The following is a 21,850-nucleotide window of genomic DNA, read 5'->3' on the forward strand; positions in this document are numbered from 1 at the left end:
TCCAGTATCCAACCTCCCCTTCATAGGGAAGGTTGTTGAGAAGGTGGTGGCCTTCCAGCTTCAACGGTCCTTGGAGGAAGCTAGTTACCTTGACCCCTTCCAGTCCGGTTTCAGACCTGGTTGCAGCACAGAAACCGCTTTGGTCGCATTGACCGATGATCTCTGGAGAGCCAGGGATGGAGGCCATGCCTCCATCCTGGTTCTCCTTGATCTCTCAGCAGCTTTCGATACCATCGACCATGGTATCCTTCTGCGACGACTGCGGGAGGTGGGAGTGGGAGGCACTGTCTTACAGTGGTTCTCCTCTTACCTCTCGGACAGGTCGCAGTCGGTGTTAGTGGGGGGGGCAGAGATCGACACCTAGGCCCCTAACGTATGGGGTGCCGCAGGGTTCGGTCTTATCCCCCCTACTATTTAATATCTACATGAAACCGCTGGGCGAGATCATTCGGAGGCATGGGATAAGATACCACCAATATGCGGACGATACGCAGCTGTATCTGTCCGCCCCGTGCCAACTCAATGAAGCGGTGGACGTGATGAACCGGGGTCTTGAAGCCGTTAGGGACTGGATGAGGGCTAACAAGCTTGTACTCAACCCGGAGAAGACCGAGTGGTTGTTGTGTTTCCCTCCCAATAATTTGGTTAGTGCTCCATCACTCAGGCTGGGGGGTCAAATTTTATACCCCTCAGATAGGGTTCGCAACTTGGGAGTCCTCCTGGACCCACAGCTGACTTTTGACCACCATCTGACGGCTGTGACCAGGGGGGCATTTGCCCAGGTTCGCCTGGTGCGCCAGTTGCGACCCTACCTGAACCGGGAGGCTCTCACAACAGTCACTCGGGCCCTTGTGACCTCTAGGCTGGAATACTGCAATGTGCTCTACATGGGGCTGCCCTTGAAGAGCATCCGGCGACTTCAGCTAGTACAGAATGCGGCCGCGCGAGTGATCGTGGGCGCACCTCGGTTCGCCCACATAACACCCATCCTCCGCGAGCTGCGCTGGCTACCTGTTGATCTCCGGGTGCGCTTCAAGGTCCTACTTACCACCCATAAAGCCCTTCATGGCAGTGGATCTGCGTACTTGAGAGACCGCCTCCTGCCAATTACCTCCCTGCGACCTATTCGATCGCACAGATTAGGCCTCCTCCGAGTTCCATCTGCCAGTCAGTGCCGACTGGCAACTACGCGGAGGAGAGCCTTTTCAGTAGTAGCTCCGACCCTCTGGAAAGAGCTCCCCGTGGAGATTCGTACCCTCACCACCCTCCAGACCTTCCGCACAGCCCTTAAGACCTGGCTATCCCGTCAGGCCTGGGGATAAAGATCGTAACCTGCCCCCACCCGAATGATGAATGTTGTGTTTTATTTTCACTTGCACTGTCTTACGTTTATTGTTTTATTGTCTTGTTCCCCCCCTTCCCTATGAATTGTGAGCCGCCCTGAGTCCCCTCAGGGAAAAGGGTAGCCTATAAATAAACAAATTCAAATTCAAATTCAAATGCAGGCCACTTCATACCTTTTCCAACAGCATGAACAACAGAAGGGCCAAAGCCTCGTATTTGAAATCCAAGTCCATCCACAGAATCAGGAATCTTAACTGTCCTTTAAGTAAGATAACACAATTAAGCATCTAATACCATTTCTTTTTATGCCTCAAATTTTACATAATATTAAATTAATATAATGTACTTAATTTTTTTAAAATAAAACACATTCAGTGCAAAAATAACCACTACTTTTAACATAAACTAGCAAGAAACTTTAAAAGTGAGATTTGCTTCTAGAAACCTAGATCATAGCTTTAAATATATTTTAGCTAATAATCAATATGTATATAGGCAGAATTCACTTAGCGACTGCCTTGTTTTGCATGCATTCATAATTATAACAGCATTGATAATGTGACTTTCTGACCAATTCTAAAATGTATGATTGTTGAGGTCACATGATCACCATTTACACACTTCATAAACAGGTTTTGACAAGCAGAATCACTGGAGAAGCAGGCAGTAAAATTGCAATCAGTCATGTGATGTCCTGCTTAACAACCAGTGGTGATTTGCTTAACAATTGAATAGTGATGTTGTAAGACCATCAAGATCAAGTGACATTTCATTTAGTGACCGTTTCACTTAGCAATCAAGATACCAGTCGTAATTGTGGCTGCCAAGCAAGGACTACCTATTCATTCTGAACAAATATTGGTATATCAAGCAAAAAGATAAAAAATGTTGTTTCTATATAATATGCTAATTAAGAGTAACTGAGTGACAAATATAATAATTTATTGATATTTTGGTATTATTAAATGATTAATGGCAAAAGAACATTAAATAAATATATTGATGCCAGCTTCAGATGTGCTAGACTTTACCACATTAAAAAGAGTGATAATTAAAATCCACAGAGAGTCAAATTGTGGAAGGCAATTTTATAGCAAGAACTTAAATTTAAATCCAGAGACTAGTTTTTCCATCCAATGAAGTTATTCAGAACCACAGTAGAGAAAGAAAAAGCCATTCTATCTTACTTGTTTGCCACAAACAAGTAAGCATCTCCTGCACTATGCCCAGACTATGAAATGCATTCTTTGGAGTTGCATTTAAATCCCATTCAGTGAACAGCTAAGATATATTTCTTTTGTTCAGGTTTTAATTACTGACATTTCTGAATTGGTTCTAACTTACACATAGTAAACATTCAAATATATACCTTGCATTTTATTTGTGTTTAACTACCTTGAGTGCATAAAATTGAGGGGAAAGGTAGGATATTATCATTAAAATATATTTAAAAATTCATAATAATGTTTATGCCTATGATTCTGTAACATATTTTGGTTACTATTTTTATAATTTCTAAAATCAAAGAAACAACTTACTCCCTTGGTTTTGTGCTCACAAGTACCCTGAGGGGCTTTTTACTGTTTAAACATGCTTTCAGAAAGCTATCCACTTCAGTGAAGGGCCTTAGAAAAACTAGGTCACCATTAATGGTAAAGATCTTTTTCCCAATTTCTAGACCTGCCACCTAGATAAGAAAACAAAATACATATATAATCAATTAGCATCACCCATTATTATTATTTGCATGCACAGAGGAAAAGCTTCAAATATTTCCCATACACCTTAATTTACAACTGTGGAATTTATATAACTTTACAGAAAACACCTTTTGGAAAAAAAAACTAATCCTAACAATTCAGTAAATCTCCTATTTATTATTACTATTATACAATTGTATCACAGCGGCCAGTTGTTTCACCGGATTTGGCATTAGTTACTAATAGGGCCCAACCCAGGGGTCTAGGACGTCATAACGTATTTTTGTAATATGCGTGCAGATCCAAGCAGTGCGGATTTTTGCATTTGACTGATGGTGATTTTGTCAATTTTTAACTGTTTTAAATGTAATTACAGTGCTTTTGGAATAGCACCCAGTGTGCCAATTACCACTGGAATTACCACTGCTGGTTTGTGCCATAGTCGTTGAATTTCGATTTTTAAGTCCTGGTATTTTGCGATTTTTTCATGTTCCTTCTCAGCGACCCTGCTATCACCTGGTATTGCGATGTCTATGATTGTGACCTTATTTTTCTCAACCAGTGTGATGTCTGGTGTATTATGTGCCAAATAATATTATTTCTAAGATTTTTTCCCTCAACTTGACAGCTTTAAATTAATAGTGAATTAAATAGATTTACTCATCTATTTAGCAACACTTCATTTAATAAAATGTCTGGTTTAAATAAGCAGTAAGTTTGTAAATAAATCCAGTTTCGATTGCAGCACTAATCTCGTTTCACAAAAATGCAGAAGGTTAGATCAAATTTTAAACATATATTCCGCTTTCCAACTACATATACACAATGTATACATGGTGAAAAATGTTATTTATTATTTTTAATTTATTTATTATTTTTGAGATTCACATAGCCACTTCTTGAGAAGGAAGAAATTAACTCTTCTAATTAGGAACAGCCAGAACCTCAGGTATTTAATGGAATCTACAAGGCTTTCTTCCTTGTAATAAACGTCCTCTTGTTTACAGACCTATATTTCTTTGACATCTCATTCCTGGTTTCTCCTGACTACCATTTTCATATAGTATTTTGTTTTAAAGAGTGTAATTTCTGATTGGGAACAGCAAGTAACTCCACAACTTTTTCTTTCCATTGAATTTTTTTTTGGGGGGGGCACAGGACTCAATAATATGTTAATTTTTTTAACGCGGTGGCTCAGTGGCTAAGATGCTGAGCTTGTCGATCAGAAAGGTCAGCAGTTCGGCGGTTCAAATCCCTATTACTTGCTCCAGCTTCTGCCAAACTAGCAGTTTGAAAGCATGTAAAAATGCAAGTAGAAAAATATGGAACAGTTTGGTGGGAATGTAACAATGTTCTGTGCACCTTCGGCGTTTAGTTATGCCGGCTACATGACCATGAAATTGCCACTGCTGGCTCTTCAGCTTAGAAAAGGAGATGAGCACCGCCCCCTAGAATCGAGAACAACTAGAATGCATGTGCGAGGGGTACTTTCTACCTTTATGCTTTCAGTAGGTCAAGTGTTAAGAAATTGGTCTCCCTCAGATGCAGAAGAGGATGGTGCTTACACTTTTCTCAAATCTGGTCCTATAAGGCTCAAACAGTCCCTAACCTCCTTGCTTTCCAGAGAGCAATTAATATATGGCTTTTTCTTTGGAGATATGGTAAAGAGCGGTGATGAATCTTGCATTTGTAATTCTGCAGTGAGATTATTATGACACTTGCTTGAAAGATTTTGTAATTGTTTTTGTGATTTTTATTAACCTAATCGTTATCTGTGCAGTTATTTTAAATAATATAAGTGGGTAACAATTTTTCTTTATATGCCTACATAGAGGTATAATTCTTTCAGGAAATATAAAAGGCCTTAGATATAAGAAGAGACAATTCTTTATTAGACATGTAACTGAAAACCTTAAGTTCTTTTTCCTAATAAGAAACTCATATTCTTCCACTTTTTTTTTATGAAGAAGATTGGTAGATCATTTCTGTATTATTATTAAGTCAATATCTGCTAGGAAAATGGTGACTTTGATTAATAGTTTACATTCCAGTTTCAAAATGTAAACTGGAACAACAAATTAGTAATTCAAAAGGATATGTTTTAATATTGTTAATTTAATGTTCTAACAATCACATAAGATTTATTCATTTTAATAGCCCTACTAAAGACTTTCCAAATATGGGGGAGGCAATAGAAGATGCTACATTTTTTAATATTATTGATAGATCAGATAATCCTGACTAAACGTTTTAATAAGTATTCTGTGCTAGACTATAACCATTCCCCAAGCAACGTTAATTTATTGTAATTTGCTTATCCATGAACTACTTTTAAGTAGCCATATATAAAATTCTATTGCACAAATGTATTTCTTATTCTTCAAAAATGATTCTCAAAGTTATGCATCTAGGTAACCTTTAAAAAATCACCTGCAATATGTAGACTTATACACAGCAATTTTTTCAGATCTTAATCTTCACACGCCTAATAATTCTCTATAGTTCTTTATAATTCTTACCCTAAATGTTAAGAGTAATGTTTCTTTCAATAACATTAAGATATCAAAGTTAGGAAATTACAAATATTAACTTTCTGTAAGCTTAAACGCCAGGAAGTGTAAATTATTTTGATAATAATTCTCTGTACAGCACTCTTAAGCACTATTTTTGCAGCCCCTAAAAAGGCATTCTAATCATTGTTGCTGAAAATCAGGAGCATACCTACCCTTATTTTGAGGTAGAAAAGGTGAAAAAAATATAATGTAAGCCCCAAGTAGAATGGAATGGAATGGAATGGAATGGAATAGAATAGAATAGAATAGAATAATTTATTGGCCAAGTGTGATTAGACACACAAGGAATTTGTCTTTGGTGCATATGCTTTCAGTGTATATAAAAGAAAAGACATTTGTAACAAATCATAATGATAGTCATAGGTACAAATAAGCAATCAAATCATACTAGGAAACAATCAATATAAATCGTAAGGATACAAGCAACAAGGTTAAAGTCATACAGTCATAAATGGGAGAAGATGGGTGACAGGAATGATGAGAAGATTAATACTAGTGCAAACTTAGTAAATAGTTTGACAGTGTTGAGGGAATTATTTGTTCCACAGAGTGATGGCGTGCAGGAAAAAACTGTTCTAGTTGTTCTGGTGTGCGGTGCTCTATAACATCGTTTTGAGGATAGGAGTTGAAACAATTTATGTCCAGGATGTGAGGGGTCTATAAATAAATAGGTTTAACATAATTTAAACGAAAACATTAAAACTGATGCAAAAAACTGAAAATTCCAGCCCTGCTAGGTATCAGGGCCGTATCCAGTGTTGGCCATAACTGGATTTTCACAATATGCTATGCTGAAATTTTAAAAAAAGAAAAACAGTATGACTTAATTGCATTGTATGAAATCATCCATACTGTATGCTTTTAATTTCTACATGATTAAAGCAATACAAATATTTATATTTTACAAATTCTGTGGGATAGTCTTTAATAATTTACACACATGCACAATCAATTACACACATAAATCAATTAAAATTATTAAAGTAAAAGTTTATAATTTAAATAATTGTCAAAAGACCTGAAATTTTCTATGAGCAGAAATGTAATAATTGGGAGAGTTATGAACGTGTATTACCTCAGCATTTGAGCACTTTTCCACTATTTTCACAATTGGTGCTTTGTTTTTGTCTTCCAAACCAAAACCATAACTTCCATCACTTGATCTGATCTGAAAAAAGGAAAAAAAATTAAATCAATATGCTGAATAGGTGTGGCTGACAGGCAACTGTTACTACTATAAAATTGTTGCCACTGTGAACATTACATCTGCCAAATTAATTCATCTGCAAAAGCTGTGACATTAATCATATACATTTATTTGAGCATTGTATGAATATTTAACCAATACACACTAACTTTGAACCCTATAAAATACCTATATGTTGTACTCCAGTTAATATATATTTTCCTCACAAAACTAAAGAGTATAAAACAGCAAGACAGGTCTAGGGGATTTAAGTTGATGGATAGCATGGATCTGAAAAAACTACAAATTATAACATTGTCTATGTGCAAATAATAGGAGTTAGCATCAAAATCAAACAAACAAACATAGAGACTTATTTTTTAAAAAACTTACCAGCAACGATTTTGCAATTACATTTTCCACTACTTTTAAGTCATGCTTCATAAGTCTGTGTTTCATGTTGGAGCCTTCCATTTCTTCATCCGCAAAAAAACGGAATAAAAGTGGTTCATCTTTGAATTCACTTTTTTCCAGAACTATTTGACAGAGAAAGGGTTAATATTTGTGTATCACCTATAGACATATTGATTTATAATTCAACTAAAATTTTATTTACTATATGATTTATTAAATAACTGCAACTTCCAATCCAAACTCAGCTGTCAGATAAACTCCTTATCTCTTAATAATTCCCACTTCAGTGAAAGGAAGGAGATATACCTCAGAAACAATTATTTTCTATTAATAGTCCATATATTAAGGAATATTTTCCTCCTGAACGTGTTATACGGTTATGTAAGTTATTTTATGTTATTAACTTTAGGAGTCTTCAAGGATTATGCCAGTGTATAAAACTAATAAATCAGTAGTGTTGTATTTTTCACAACTATTAGCAAGTAATTTTACAAAGAAAACACTGTAGAATTTTATGATTAGCAAGAATGAACTCTTATCTGTAATCTGTACAGGTATTCTTTACTTGTACTCTATCTGTAATTTGTACTGGTATTCTAAAGAGGTTTTTAATTAGGTAGTACTTTTTAAAGCTATAACTCACCGAACAAAAGTTCTAGTAACAAACCAATACATGCTACGTACTGCAAATCCTAGGAAAATTATTTATCACAGTATTAATATGAGATATTAAAGTCAGAATATTTATATTAAAAACCATTTTTAAAACTTATATAAATTTATAGTTTACCATGATGCATAAATCCATTGTCACAAAGTGCTATTCCAAAGATCATTGCTTCTTCTCTTGTTCTGCAATCCCCCTGCACATAAATTTATTAATATAAAAATAAACATGGCCATTATTTAAAATAATTTCTATATTTTGGTTTTTATATGCCCACTATTTTTATTTAGAATATAAGTGACAATAAATTTATAAGTTAATACTTGGTATTTTGTATTTATTTTGGTATTAAAATAAAATATAGTATAATATAATCTAACTTTTTTTTTTAAAATAAATGAGCAGATAAGTAGAAGAATGCTTAATACTTTAAAGTCGTTCAAAAGATACCAGGACTCAGTTGACCAATAATACCAAAATATTTGTATCTTATTTAATGTATAAAAGCAAAATTATATGACATATAAAAATGTTAATCTCAAAATAAATTTACATTTATTTCATGTTACTAATCAAATTTATATACTTTGGTGCACTGTCTTACCTGTGCAATTAGCCAGTCTATCATTTTATTAGCCATTATGACAGATTTATAGGTTCTTAAATGGTAATCCTTATCTCTGAGGAGAAAAAACATAAAATAGTTCATCCTCAAAATATATATTCTACAAAAGCTGAATACCCATATATTATACCCCAAATATAACCTAAGTGATTCCTTATCTATTTAAAATTATTTCTGTTTGCATTACTTTGTAATAATAATGCTTTATTTTAGTTACAGTTCTGTGCATTTTGGACTATGTTTAAAGTATATTACAAAATCAAACCTCTCATATATCTCCGAAACTAGCCTTTTTATTTATGAAATTACCTTGATGAGGGACTAAAAGAAAACATTACAACATAACATTGGATGTTATACATCATGAATGTTTCCATATGCAATTTGTGTCTTCTGGAACTGTATCTTTTAACACTCCTACTTTTTTTCTCCTATCTCCACATATAAATATCGACACAGACACAAAACACAAAACTTCAAGTACTATTAAGGAAAATTAAAATAGTAATACATCTTTAATATTCTTGCTCGGCTGATTAATTAGATTTATACCCTGCCTTTCCTGCACAAATTCAAGTTGGCTTATTTAGAATCTTCCTTCATTTTATTCCTTTAGCAGGCCTGTAAGATAGGTTGGACTAAGAGAGATAATGATTTCTCCAAAGTCATTTAATGAATGGCTGAATATGAAAATTGACAGTTTGAAGAAACAATTATCTATACATAACAGGAAGCAGAAATCCAGTAGTTGAACTTTTGTTCAGAATGAAGATGTAATTTTATTGCTAAAAAAGACCGTTGGCTTACCTGAACAGTCGTTCTCAGGGCGCTGCGGGAGAGTCCAAGCATGGGTTAACATAGTCTATCTGCCCTAGGACTGAGTATCTTTTTTCCCCTTTGACCACGCCTCCCTTTGCCTCTACAATCTCAGATTAAAAATGAAGAAGACTCCGTTTAGGACCACCTCCACTGTTCCTCAAAGTCATCACCGGAGGCAATAAAATCCTGGGCGGATTTGGACTCTCCCGCAGCGCCCAGAGAACGACCATTCAGGTAAGCCAATGGTCTTTCTCCTGAGCACTGCTTGGAGAGTCCAGGCATGGGACATACCCAAGCTATGATGTCCCAGGGCGGGAAGAATTCATAGAGTCCAGAGCCTCTGCAACCTTTTGTAAAATTCTTCACCCCAAAGAGGCTTCGGCTGAGGCAAGGGTGTCTATTTTGTAATTGTGAATGAATGCTGTGGGGGACATCCACGTGGCTGCCCGACAAATGTCAATGATGGACGCCTGGGTCGCCCATGCTGCAGACGTGGCCGCACTTCTTGTGGAGTGAGCCACCCATGGCACGGCTTTGCCGTGAAGTTCATACGCCAGTTTAATGCCGGTTTGCAGCCAATGTCCAATGGTATGTGACGAAGCTTTTTGCCCTTGCGACCCAGGATGGAACGAGACAAAAAATGACTCAGATCGTCGGAACTCTTTGGTTCTTCTAATATAGATGCGCAGAGCACGTCTCATGTCTAACTTGTGCCAGTCCCTTTCCTGGGGATGCGTTGGTTTTGGACAGAAGTTGGGAAGAATCATCTCCTGCGATCTGTGACACAGGGTGTTCACTTTAGGAATGAAGTTGGGGTTGAGACGTAGGATGACCCTATACGGATGGACGATACATAGGTCCTCCCTGACCGATAGAGCCGCTAACTCTGATATTTTCCTGGCCGAGGTGATAGCAACCATAAAGGCTATATTAATAGTTAGGTGTCAAAGAGATGCGGTTCGAAGCGGCTCAAACGGGACTCCCATCAAGGCCCTAAGAACGAACGGCAAGTTCCAAGACGGATATCAGTGTACTGTAGGAGGTCTGATGTTCGAAGCATCCTTCAGGAAGCTTTTAACCAGAGGGTGTTGGCTCAAGATGCGGGAGGAACCTCTGGAGAGAATGGTAGACAAAGCCGCTACCTGTCAGCGCAGGGTGTTGGGGGCCAAGCCCTTTTCCAACCCCTCTTGTAGAAAGTCTAGTAACTGAGCAATAGAGACTTCTGTGTCCTGCAATCCTTTGCCTTGGCACCAGGTGGAGTACACCCTCCAAGTGGCCTCATATATTCTGGTTGTCGAAGGTCTCCTGGACGCCTGAATGGTTTGAATGACCTTGTCAGAAAACTTCTGTTCCCTCAGGAGGTCCCCCTCAAGTGCCAGATAGCTAGTTGTAGCCACTGGGGTTCTGGATGAAGGATCGCCCCCTGGCTGAGAAGATGGTCTTCTGAGGTATCCTCCAAGGTTTTTGAACAGAGAGACTGACAAGGTCTGCGAAGCAGGACCTCCTGGGCAAATGGGGTGCCACGAGCACGATCTCCACCTCTTCTTCCAGCAGCTTGGTCACAACTTGGGAATGAGCGAGAGAGGAGGGGAACGCATGAAGTAGCCCTGGAGGCCACTTGCACCTCAGGGCGTTTGTCCCCTCCGCCCCTGGAGACCGGTAACAGGAATAGAAACGAGCCAGGTGGGTGTTGTGGCGAGTGGCGAAGAGGTCGACCGAACCTCTGCACTATTTGGTTGAAGATGTCTGGGTGTAGCCGCCATTCTGAATGGTCGATTGTCTGCCGGTTCAGCCAGTCCACCTTCTGGTTGCTGGTCCCGAAGATGTGGTCCAACCTGATGGAAAGCAGGTGGTGTTCCGCCCACCTGCCCAGAGCTTCTGCCTCCGTCATTAGTGATCTGGAGTGCGTGCAGGTTGCCCTGTTGATGTGGGCCTTTGTTGCCACATTGTTGGTGAGCAACAGCACATGATGGCCCGCAATCTGAGGGGAGAACTGACAGAGAACCAGCCTGGCCGCTCTTAGCTCCAACCAGTTTATGCTGTGTGAGGACTCTCTCTGGTTCCACAGTCCCTGAGCTAGCTGGCCCTGGCAGTGAGCTCCAGTGGCATCTGTGGTCACAACAATCCTCTCTGGCTCTTTGAACAGAGATCCTTTCTCCACTGCTTTCGTTTTCCACTAAGACAGAGCGGAGCACCCTTGGAGGTACTCGCACACGCCTGTGTGAGTTGCTGTTCCTCGCCCTTTGTATGGGCAGGAGGAACCATTGTAGTTCCCTGGCGTGGAAACAAACCCAGGGAACTACTTTCAGGCAGGAAATCATAATGTCCAGAAGTTAAGACAACTGGACAATCTGTACCGACTTGGCCATGCTGCAAAGGCGCACTCTGTCCCGGAGAGACTTCAACCACTCTGGTGACAGGAAAACCTGACAAGAGTTCGAGTCCAGAATAACCCCCAGGTGTTGTATTCGCGTAGTCGGCTCCAGGTGGCTCTTCTTCAGGTTCACTGAGAAGCCGTGCTTTTGGAATGTTCTGATGGTGATCCGGACATCCCGCCGAGTTGGGCCTGACTTGAGGAGTGAATTATAATGTCGTCGAGATAACACTCCAGGCGAACAGGGCTGTTCCGGAGGTGGGCTGCCACAACCGCCAACAGTTTCATGAATGTCCTGGGTGCCGAGGACAGACCGAAGGGGAGAGCTTGGTAGTGGTAGTGCTCAACTTCAAAGAAGAACCTCAGGAACTTCCTGTGGGCTGAGTGGATGGGGACGTGAAGATAGGTCTCTTTTAAGTCTATCGAGGTGAGGAGATCGCCTCGTCTTACGCAATCCAAGATGGAGTTGAGGGATTGCACTTTGAACCTCCGATATGCCAGATGGAGGTTTAGATTGAGATTAGATTGCCCTCCATTCCCCTGATGCTTTGGGCACTAGAAACAGTATGGAGTAAAACCCATTTCTCCTGCTCCTTGTGGACCGGTTCTATGGCTCTTGTCTGAACTAGGTGGCGGATCTCCACTTGCATGAGTTCCCTTTTCAGGGGACTCCTGGGAGATGGGCAGTGGATGAATGTTCTTGGGGGGAAGGACAGAAATTCCAGAAGGAGACCCCTCCTGACCATATTCAGTACCCACTGGTCTGTGGTTATCTCCCCCCACCTGTCGGCATAAAACTGCAGCCGACCCCCTATGGAGGGATCCCTGTGTGGTCACTTCCCCCTGTGGAAGTTTCGGGAATTGGATCCACCATGAAAGAGCTTGCGAAAGGAGCTTTGCTGGTGTTGCTGCCTACCCCATGCTCCGAAGGAGCCCCTGTCCTGGCCCCTATTGCCCTGCTGGGAGTAGGATCTATAGTAGGAAGAAGAGGTGTAGGCTGGGCATTGTCCTGTGTCCGAAAGGCCTGCCTCCGAAAGGAGCCAGATCCCTTGCGGTCTGCTTTCTTCAGGGCGGCAGGAAGGATTTTCCTCTTGTCCTTGGTCTCAATGGTGAATTTGTCTAAGGCTTCTCCGAAGAGGAGACTCCCTTTGAATGGAGTGGATGCCAGCTTCTACTTTGTCTTCATCTCTGCCTGCCAGTGGCGAAGCCAGAGCAAACGGTGAGAGGTAACGTTAGAAGCCAGCACCCAGGATGCAAATTTTGCTGTATTTAAGGACGCATCAGCAGAATATTCCACTGCTGTGATGATTTTTGTTAAGTTGTGCCTCCATCGAGATCCCCCCGAGTGGGGTCTGGATCTCAATTGCCTTAGCCAGAGGAGAGAAGATCTTACGAAAAAGGAGGCGGAGGTGGAGGCTCTAATAGCCCAGGCGGCCGCCTGATGAATTTTAAGGCATGCCTTCTCTGACTTCTTATCCTCCGCCTTGAGACCTTCTAGAAGGTCCGCCGGCAGGTTGGAGGTAGAGGTCAGAAAGACCACCGTAGCGTCTAAGGTAGCTTCAGGTCTTCCTCCATTTTTGGCTCAACAGTGTACAAAGACTTGTCACCCCCGCCCAGGTTGGTCAAGGTCCCAGGCTGAATCCACTGCCTCTGGACCACGTCCATGAAGAGCTCCAGCACTGGAATGAATTCCTGTGTTGAGGCTGGTTCCTTAAATAGGCCTTCTTTGTGGTCTCTGGTGCCTGGGGCCCCAGAGGTGGACCCCTTGGGAGTGGCTCTGTGGCCGCCTTCGCCTTATGTAGGATGGACTTAGAGAGAGAAGGTTTAAAAAGGCCGGTGAAGGCTGGTTGGTCCAGAGGGAGGTCCTCGTCTTCCGACAACTGAAAGTCCTCCACCTCCCCCTCTTCCAGGGCGGACTCCTCCGTAGCCACCGAGGTGCTGGGGGAGGCTGGGGCCTGCTCAGGGGTCAGTTTGGACCCATGCTTAGGTTTGGAAGGGACCTCTTTACCAGTAAAATACTTCATGCCCTCAGCAATGCCCTGAGAGATGGCCAGAGATATGACCTCCTTCATCTCTGCGGACAGGGCTGACTTTTTGCTCTCCCTGTGGTGAACCTTACTAGAATCCCTGTAGCTCCTGTAGGCCCCGGAGGTTGAGCCCTCCTCAGACAGAGAGAAACTTGTGAGGGTGCCAGTTCCTCCCTCAGGGAGGAACTGGGAGAATCTGGGTATCCCCATGAAGCTGCAGGGGAGGAATCCCTGGATATTTTCCCTGCTGATTACGGTGACCTGCTCGCCCTGGGGGAGCCAGGTCCTTGCTCCAGCCTCTGCCCTGGGGTGGGATCAGGTGCCTCCATGCATTCCGGGGATGGGTGATGCTCCCATGGAATAGGGGAACCCCCCCTTTGTGGTGCTTGGCACTGTCCTTATGATCATTGCCCTCAGAAGGCCCCGTGGGGTGCCTACGGGAAGAGCCCTTGTTCCCTTTTCCCCCCTTGGGCGGGTGATCCAGCCTGGCCCATTTGGCTGAGGGCCCTGACTGGGCCGCTTGAAGCTCCAAACCTCCGTCTGGCATGGTGGTTCAGCCAAAAAGAAGGCGACGAGGAGCTAATTCACTAGGCCGAATTGGGCGCAAGCCAGCCGTCTGCTGGCGCCCGCAGATCGTGGAGAGGGGCGCCCGCAGGACTAGGTCCCTCCTCAGGCCATCCACATCCCTCTGTCTGGTTTAGCACGGGAAGATGTGACTTGCTGGCGCCCCAGACAAGTCTCCGGCCTCCCAGACGGCAATCCGCAATGCTGCTGGGGTATGGAGAGGCGGCCCGTCAATCGCAGCGGCTCCAAGCAAGCGACAATAGAGGCTGCTTCCCTGGTTCGCTGCAACCCTGTAGATGTCTCTCGCTCACACTGGCTATATGCGGCTGCAAAACAGCTCATCCAAAATGGTCACCGCTGCGCGCGCAGATCCTACCCATTGTTGGGGAAAAGCACGCAAATCTCCAAAATGGCCGACGCGATGGCCGACAGTATAGGGAAAGCATCCCACGCCCTTTCCGAGCCAGCGAGAAGGCTCCGCGCTACCTGGAACGTTTGCAACACGAAGGGAACAACAAGGGAAGTCTTCCTCCCCTCCCACCGTTCGCCAGCAGATGCCGGGCGAATGACTCATGCTTCCGCTCCGCTTCCACCAGCGGCAGTCAGCTAAACAGACAATCCCTCAACAACGACAAGCAGCTGTAAGACGCTCCACAATTCTCAGCAGAATCAGATGTCCAACAGATGAGGTGGTCTTAGGGATGTGATGGTAATAGAAAGGCACTAATGATGGGAGGTCCACTCTATTTGCTCTAGGACCGAGGAACTCCCCAAATTCAAGTCCTCATTGGACGGACTGAGTTTTTAATCTGAGATTGTAGAGGCAAAGGGAGGCGTGGTCAAAGGGGAAAAAAGATACTCAGTCCTAGACTGTGTTAACCCATGCTTGGACTCTCCAAGTAGCGCTCAGGAGAACCTGCTGGTTTTCATAAAACGCAAAACTTTTTGGATGTGTAACTTCATTTTTTAGAATTCTTTTTCAGAGGAAACATGCTTGACTTCCTTCTCTGACTATTATATGTGGTCCTTGAAGACTAGAATGTTTGAATATTTTTTAAAGAGTAGGTCAATACTTGCAAACTTTAAAAAATGTTAAATTTGTTTCATCAGATTTAAGATTGGTACATAAAAATGTTCTATTTGAATTTATTGGATACTCCAAATAATGTATTTGAAAAGAGATTTTATCTGTTAGCACTGCAAAAAATGTGATGAGGTATTAAATTATGATTTAGTGCTGTGAGTTATCTTTTTGGAACAATATTTTAATGTACAGTACATAAGTAGATTTAGGGAAAAAATCTTTCAGTAGTAAAGATACTAATGTCACATTGACTTATGTTAATCTAAAATGTGGGACACTTCACTGTTATTTAAAAACTTTGGTTGTATCTGGCGTGAGAAATTGGAAAAGCATTAATTTTCTGGACATTAAGGACTAGATTCAAGATATGTAATTTATCCCTTTTTGAAAGGGTAATTTTTTCCCCTAATCAAAACAATGCAGTATGTTCTCTGTGACATACATTTCATAATATCTACAAGAACATAAGATTTATTATTTAAAATGATCATTGTTTGATATTTAATATATAAGTGACATGCCGAGATGGCTTATATTTTTTCTTTCAGGATTTGTATTGTTTATTAATTATATTTTTCTCTTATTTTTGTTAGTTTGCATTGAAATGAAATATTATGCCTTGTTTTAACTAATTTTATTTTATGCTTTTATATCTATCTATGAATCAACCCATAGGCTTTTTGTCCATACATAGGGTACGCACAAACACTTGCTCACACACACCATGTATGTGTGTGTTTGTAGTTGTGCAGATATGTGTGTGTTCAAAATGTTTCTGTAATTGTTTATCTACTGGAAATAGAAGTGTAGATGCAAACATGCCTTGCATTAGTTTTACACCATTTATTGAAGGCTTTGCTTGTCAATAATCAAAGTAAAATGACTGTTTTTATGAAAGGTTGCTATTCTAGGCAGACTTTCTATGGCTATAATTTCAGCTTAGTCTTCTGTTACTAGAACAATAACAATTATTGAACAAGAGCTACATAAGTGGGTAGCAACTACTGTAATCTTACGAAACTAAGCAACCCAAACTCAAACTTACCTTATCACAGGAGTAAACAGACTGTGAAGACGACAATATAATCTTACACCCTGTTAAGTACACGAACAATATAAATTACTCAATATCAAGTAAAGTCCATATATATTTATTTATACAGGTTACTGTCTCTAATAATGGCAATATATGACTTCAATTTAAATTGCTTTAAAGCATAAGAGAGGAAAAAAATCCTTCAAAAGCATATTTGAAATCCAGAAAAATTCCAATAGCTACTTCTTAAAAAATAAATATGGATTTATTTTAAAAATAAATTTTAAAAAAAATTAATTCCACTACTGGTTTAATTATCACATGTTCAAAGTGTAGGCTTGAAAGCGGTTATGCACTTCTGATCACAATATCATGATAAAGTAGGATTTGTAGTTTATTTAGTTACAACCCTCTGTTGTTCGTACATTACTCATCCCTTCGCAAGAACAGATACATAAATCAGACATTTTTTAACTGTTTATTATACCAGGATCATAATTCAAGATTTAAAACAGGGTTTGTTAGCTTGCTTATCAAACAAAGCATTAAAAGCATTATCACAAAACATCACACCAAAGCAGTGTTTCTTGACCTCAGCAATTTTAAGATCTATGGACTTCAACTCCCAGAATTCCTCAGCCAGCATTAAGGTTGAGAAGCACTACTAAGGTATTCCTTCCCAATTTATTTACTGGGATTAAATGAAGCAAAAGAATAACTGGAAGGATGCATGTAACTCATGCACACACTGAGCTTATTTTTAATGAATTATTGGCCTGCTTCTACTCTTTAAGCAAATGAACATAGCATGTTATTCTTTGAAAGAATACTAGCATTAAACTGTAAAATAAGAGAACATAGATAACATTGCTAAATTCAATCAAATTATACTTACCTATTACATTATATTAGGATTTAATACTATATAACATAATTTGTCTTTCATTTCAACACCTCAACAGAACATAATTTTATCTCCTTATTTTTGCACATCAGGAAAACAGGAAATTTAACTTATATTAAATTTATAACACCAGTTTTATGATGCCATATTTTTTGTTTTTAATCAAAATGTTTGTATTTTTAATTAGTATAACTATTTAGTATAATGTTTTACCTTTGAAATTACATCCTGCATTTCATTTCTTGGATAATATGTGCCATCATCATAACGGAATCTATAGAGCATGTGTTCAGGTTTAAACTGATGTTTGTCTGTAACTAACCCAAAAACAAACATAAAAATATGTCAATGTAAAGAAAATATATGAAAAAAGCTAGAAGTATGCTGCAATAATTGGCTGCAATAGGTTTGCCGTTTTTCACAAGACTTCACCATATGCTTTTATTTTATTGTTTGCCCTGAATCTGAATAGCAAGAATTTAATTTTGCAAAGAATGCTATACATCATGGGTATCAAACTTGCAATGTTACGTTGTTGTCACGTGACATATTGCAACTTCCCCCCCTTCATTAAACTGGGGTGGGCGTGGCCAGCGCATGATGCATCCTGGCCGTGGGCTGTGAGTTTGACAACCCTACTGTACGTCATCACCTTTGTCAAACACACAAATGTCCCATTATTCCTAGATATCTTAGCATGGGGAAAATTACATTAAAATAGTAAATGCATAACTTATGAACCCAAAATTTTCCTGCAATTACCAAATTTATTCCAAAAGTGGTTGCCAAATTTGAACCATAATATGAATCTTTAATCCTTCTCTCTCATTCTTTAGTAGCCACTGCCAACTGCCTGAACTGAAAATAAATCTTTTTCTCAAGAACAAATCTCACAATGTCCTCATTATCAAGCTTTATTAGAAAATAATGTGGGAGTATTACAAGTATTCCAGCAAGTGAACAATTCTCCTCTTAGTACTAAAATATTTTTGTCTATGTCAGGTCAGGAATTTGAGTCTTTTCTCACAATTTATTGGTATAATAGTGAAAATGTATATTTTTTCTCAGTTGCAGCTTTGGGATATTTAAGTAAGAGCTATTTGAATCCTTATCAGTTCAAAACAGGTCTTTTTAAAAATAAACATAAAACTTCAGCATTATTGGACTCCAGTAGTCTTTTACTGATTTTTCTTTCTTATAGTTCTACTGGCTGCTGGAGGTTCTACTCTGAAAAGTTTTAAAACCTAAACACAATTTAGTATTTAATGAAGGATTGTCTCTTAACATGCTTCATATCCCTATCAGAATATATTTCAAAGGAGCAATGAAAATCAAGGCATTTTTCTAAATAAATGCCCAGCAATGTTTTTAAGCTGCTAACAGCAGGGTGCAATTTAATGGCTACATAAATATAACTCTATATCCCATGTCATGTTACATAATCTCTCTTTCACAGACACTTTCAAACACAGCTCTTTTAAGTTTTTCTTAAATATGATAAACAATTAAACTGATAAAAAGAAGGTTTTCAAACAAACGAATTATGCAATATCAGAAAACAAAACAAGATACAGAAACATCAACAAAAAATATTAAATGCAGCATCTGGATATTTTAAACAATTGAGCTACAAAACAGGAAGAAGCAAGTTGTATATTGATCTTATTTAGTCTGTACCACCAATTAGTCTGTTATCAACAATTAATGGGTTTAAGTTATTTGAAAATCAAACAAAAATGCTAACATTTATATTCTTTTATATGAAAATTTATAAATTTATAACCTTTGCATCCTTGAATCACTTTGTTCTGTTGTTTGACTAACAACAAAAATATTAAATATTTAATTAAGATACGTTAACTTCTGTTTTCTTCAGATGCATATCCTTGTCAGCACTTGTAAAGTAGCCTGGTTTGTACTTAAGATGGGAGAACTTTAAGGAATCCCAAAGCTATTTGCTAGGCATCAAGCAAAAAAACCCAAACAAACAAACAAGAGGAAGACAATTGCAAGTGATTATTGCCTTGCTGCCAAAAAAACCCCAACATGACTTTGAATAGTTGAGTTGTATTTGAGTTGAGTTGACTTGAAGGCTTTACCGTATATACTCAAGTATAAGCCGAGTTTTTCAGCCCACTTTTTGGGCTGAAAAAAGCCGCCTCGGCTTATACTCGAGTCAGTGAAAAATTTGCCCGAAATGGAGGAGAAAAAGGGGCGGGGCCATGCCGCTGGGTGACGCTCGTGAATGGCCCGGCACCCCTGTGAGTTTCCCCTCCCTCTGGATGGAATCTCCGGATGAGGTGAAGACGTGTTTTCTCTTTTAAATTATTTCTTGAATAATTCTGTAGGATTTCTTTTTCTACTTGGAAGTTGGGAGGGTGGGATGTGTGTGTGAGAGAGAGAGAGATAGAACATGGAACATACATAGAATAACCAGAGATGGAAGGGGTCTTGCCCTTGGAGGTCTTCTAATCCAATCCTCCGCTCCCTGCTCAGGCAGGAAACGCTATACCATTTTTAATCAATGGCTGTTCAGTTTATTCTTTAAAACTTCCAGTATCGGAGCACTCACAACTTCCGGAGAAAAGCTGTTGCTCTGGTTAATCGTTGTCCCTGTGGGAAGTTTCTTCTTACTTTTAAATTGGATCCAGTTTGACTGCATCTGAATACTTTCAAAGAATGCAAAGAATTTCCTTTAACAAGGAGCTGGCTGGCTGTGTGTGTGTGTGTGTGTGTGCGTGCGTGCATGTGTTTTGAATGGAGATCTCATGGTTTCGATTGCCAAGTTTCGATTGCTGCGAGCAGATGGCAGTGGAATCGCCGCCCGGGAGCCGCCAGAAGCCTTCCCTTCCTGCCCAACACGCTTGTTTTGATGTGCGCGGGGCGACTGACGAATCAGCTGAGCGATATATTTTCCGGCTGCTTAGTGAGGCGCGCGGGTCTGCCTGGAAGGAACAGCGGGCGCGAGGGAACGGAGTGGGTTTGTGATGTCACCGCCTTCGGGAGAGGTTGGAATGTTTGCTCTGTTTCTCGAGGCGGTGAGAAGCGGTGGGGGGGAGAAGGAATCTCCGGATGAGGTGAAGATGTGTTTTCTCTTTAAAATTATTTTTTGAATAATTCTGTAAGATTTCTTTTTCTACTTGGAAGTTGGGAGGGCGGGATGTGTGTGTGTGTGTGTGTGAGATAGAACATGGAACATAGAATATGCATATAATTCATAGTACTCCATGGATTATTTTAATTATGATTCTAAATTAGTGGAATTTGCTGGTCTCCATTTCAATATCTGTAGGTATCAGCTGTACTCTCTTTTTTTAAATGGCTCTCACTTGAGATTCACATTGTAAACTGGTTTCCTTTAATAAATAAAATCCATTTTCTTGTACATTATTTCTGCTGTCCTGGAACTTTTTCAGTTTCATTTAAATGGGGATGTACTTGTAACAATAGGGTAGAAAACAGTACTGATTTCTGAAGGAAAATTACATGGAACTGAGGATGCAAAAAATCTGATCAATCTTCATTTTTTGGTCTGAAAATATACAAGTGGTTTTATGTGCTTCTGTTCTAACTAAAGGATGCACTCACAGTTGTGATTCTGTGAACTAGTTGCAGCTTGTTTCTGTACCATTCTGTGCCATGTGCTTTCCAAGTTTCAAAGCCTTGGATTTTTGCATTTAATCACTTTCTGATTCAGATTCCTAGGCTTTCGCTTGCATTAAAACATTAATGTTGATTTATAAGATCAGTAAACTGGATATTCTACTTTACAGTTATTGTAAATGCCATTTATTAGACATACAAGCCACAACAACTTCTAACACTCATAAGTATGAACCAGTTGCCAAGCATCTGAATTTTGATCACATAATCATGGGGATGCTACAAAGGTCATAAGTGTGAAAAATAGTCATAAGTCATTTTCAGTGCCATTTTAACTTTGAACAGTCACTAAATGAACTATTGTATGTTAAGGACCACTTGTAATCTGTTTACACTCATGTAATTTAAATATTGCCATAGCTAAGATTATGACAGGATATTCTACACAGCAAGACATTCTTTAAAGCTTGCAGTCATTTTATGGGCATTTTAACTTGCTGTGGTATAATTTTAGAATACATCTGAATGTAGGTAGTATTTATTTGAAATAAATATTCAAAAACATTATTGGTATCTATTTTTATTTTTGAAATTTACCGGTAGCTGCTGCATTTCCCACCCTAGGCTTATACTCGAGTCAATAACTTTTCCAGTTTTTTGTGGTAAAATTAGGTGCCTCGGCTTATATTCGGGTCGGCCTATACTCGAGTATATACGGTAATTCTTACTTTCTTCAACTGTTCTGATATGAAAAGCATATATTTGAATTATTTATTATTAGATAAAAAGTATACAATAATACAATAACAGAGTTGGAAGGGACCTTGGAGGTCTTCTCGTCCAACCCCCTGCCTAGGTAGGAAACCCTATACTGTTCCAGACAAAGGGCTAGCCAACATCTTCTTAAAGACTTCCAGTGTTGGGGCATTC

The 21,850-nt window shown here is 39.7% G+C and overlaps 1 protein-coding gene across 1 annotated transcript in view; it reads right to left on the reverse strand.

The window, feature by feature from the left end:
• PREX2 (phosphatidylinositol-3,4,5-trisphosphate dependent Rac exchange factor 2) overlaps positions 1 to 21,850 on the reverse strand; it is a 126,411-nt gene that overhangs the window by 47,898 nt on the left and 56,663 nt on the right. The window contains exons 12-19 of the mRNA XM_087706967.1: positions 17,531 to 17,634; positions 16,423 to 16,472; positions 8,489 to 8,564; positions 8,008 to 8,080; positions 7,197 to 7,339; positions 6,693 to 6,785; positions 2,883 to 3,031; positions 1,518 to 1,603 (exon numbers count right to left, since the gene is read on the reverse strand). Coding sequence (XP_087563093.1) covers positions 1,518 to 1,603; positions 2,883 to 3,031; positions 6,693 to 6,785; positions 7,197 to 7,339; positions 8,008 to 8,080; positions 8,489 to 8,564; positions 16,423 to 16,472; positions 17,531 to 17,634 — 774 coding nt within the window. The remainder of the gene's footprint in view (positions 1 to 1,517; positions 1,604 to 2,882; positions 3,032 to 6,692; positions 6,786 to 7,196; positions 7,340 to 8,007; positions 8,081 to 8,488; positions 8,565 to 16,422; positions 16,473 to 17,530; positions 17,635 to 21,850) is intronic.

Source organism: Thamnophis sirtalis, unplaced genomic scaffold, assembly GCF_051295495.1.
Source record: "Thamnophis sirtalis isolate CommonGarterSnake01/CBP01778 unplaced genomic scaffold, rThaSir2_p1.2 scaffold_2, whole genome shotgun sequence".
Lineage (NCBI taxonomy): Eukaryota > Metazoa > Chordata > Lepidosauria > Squamata > Natricidae > Thamnophis > Thamnophis sirtalis.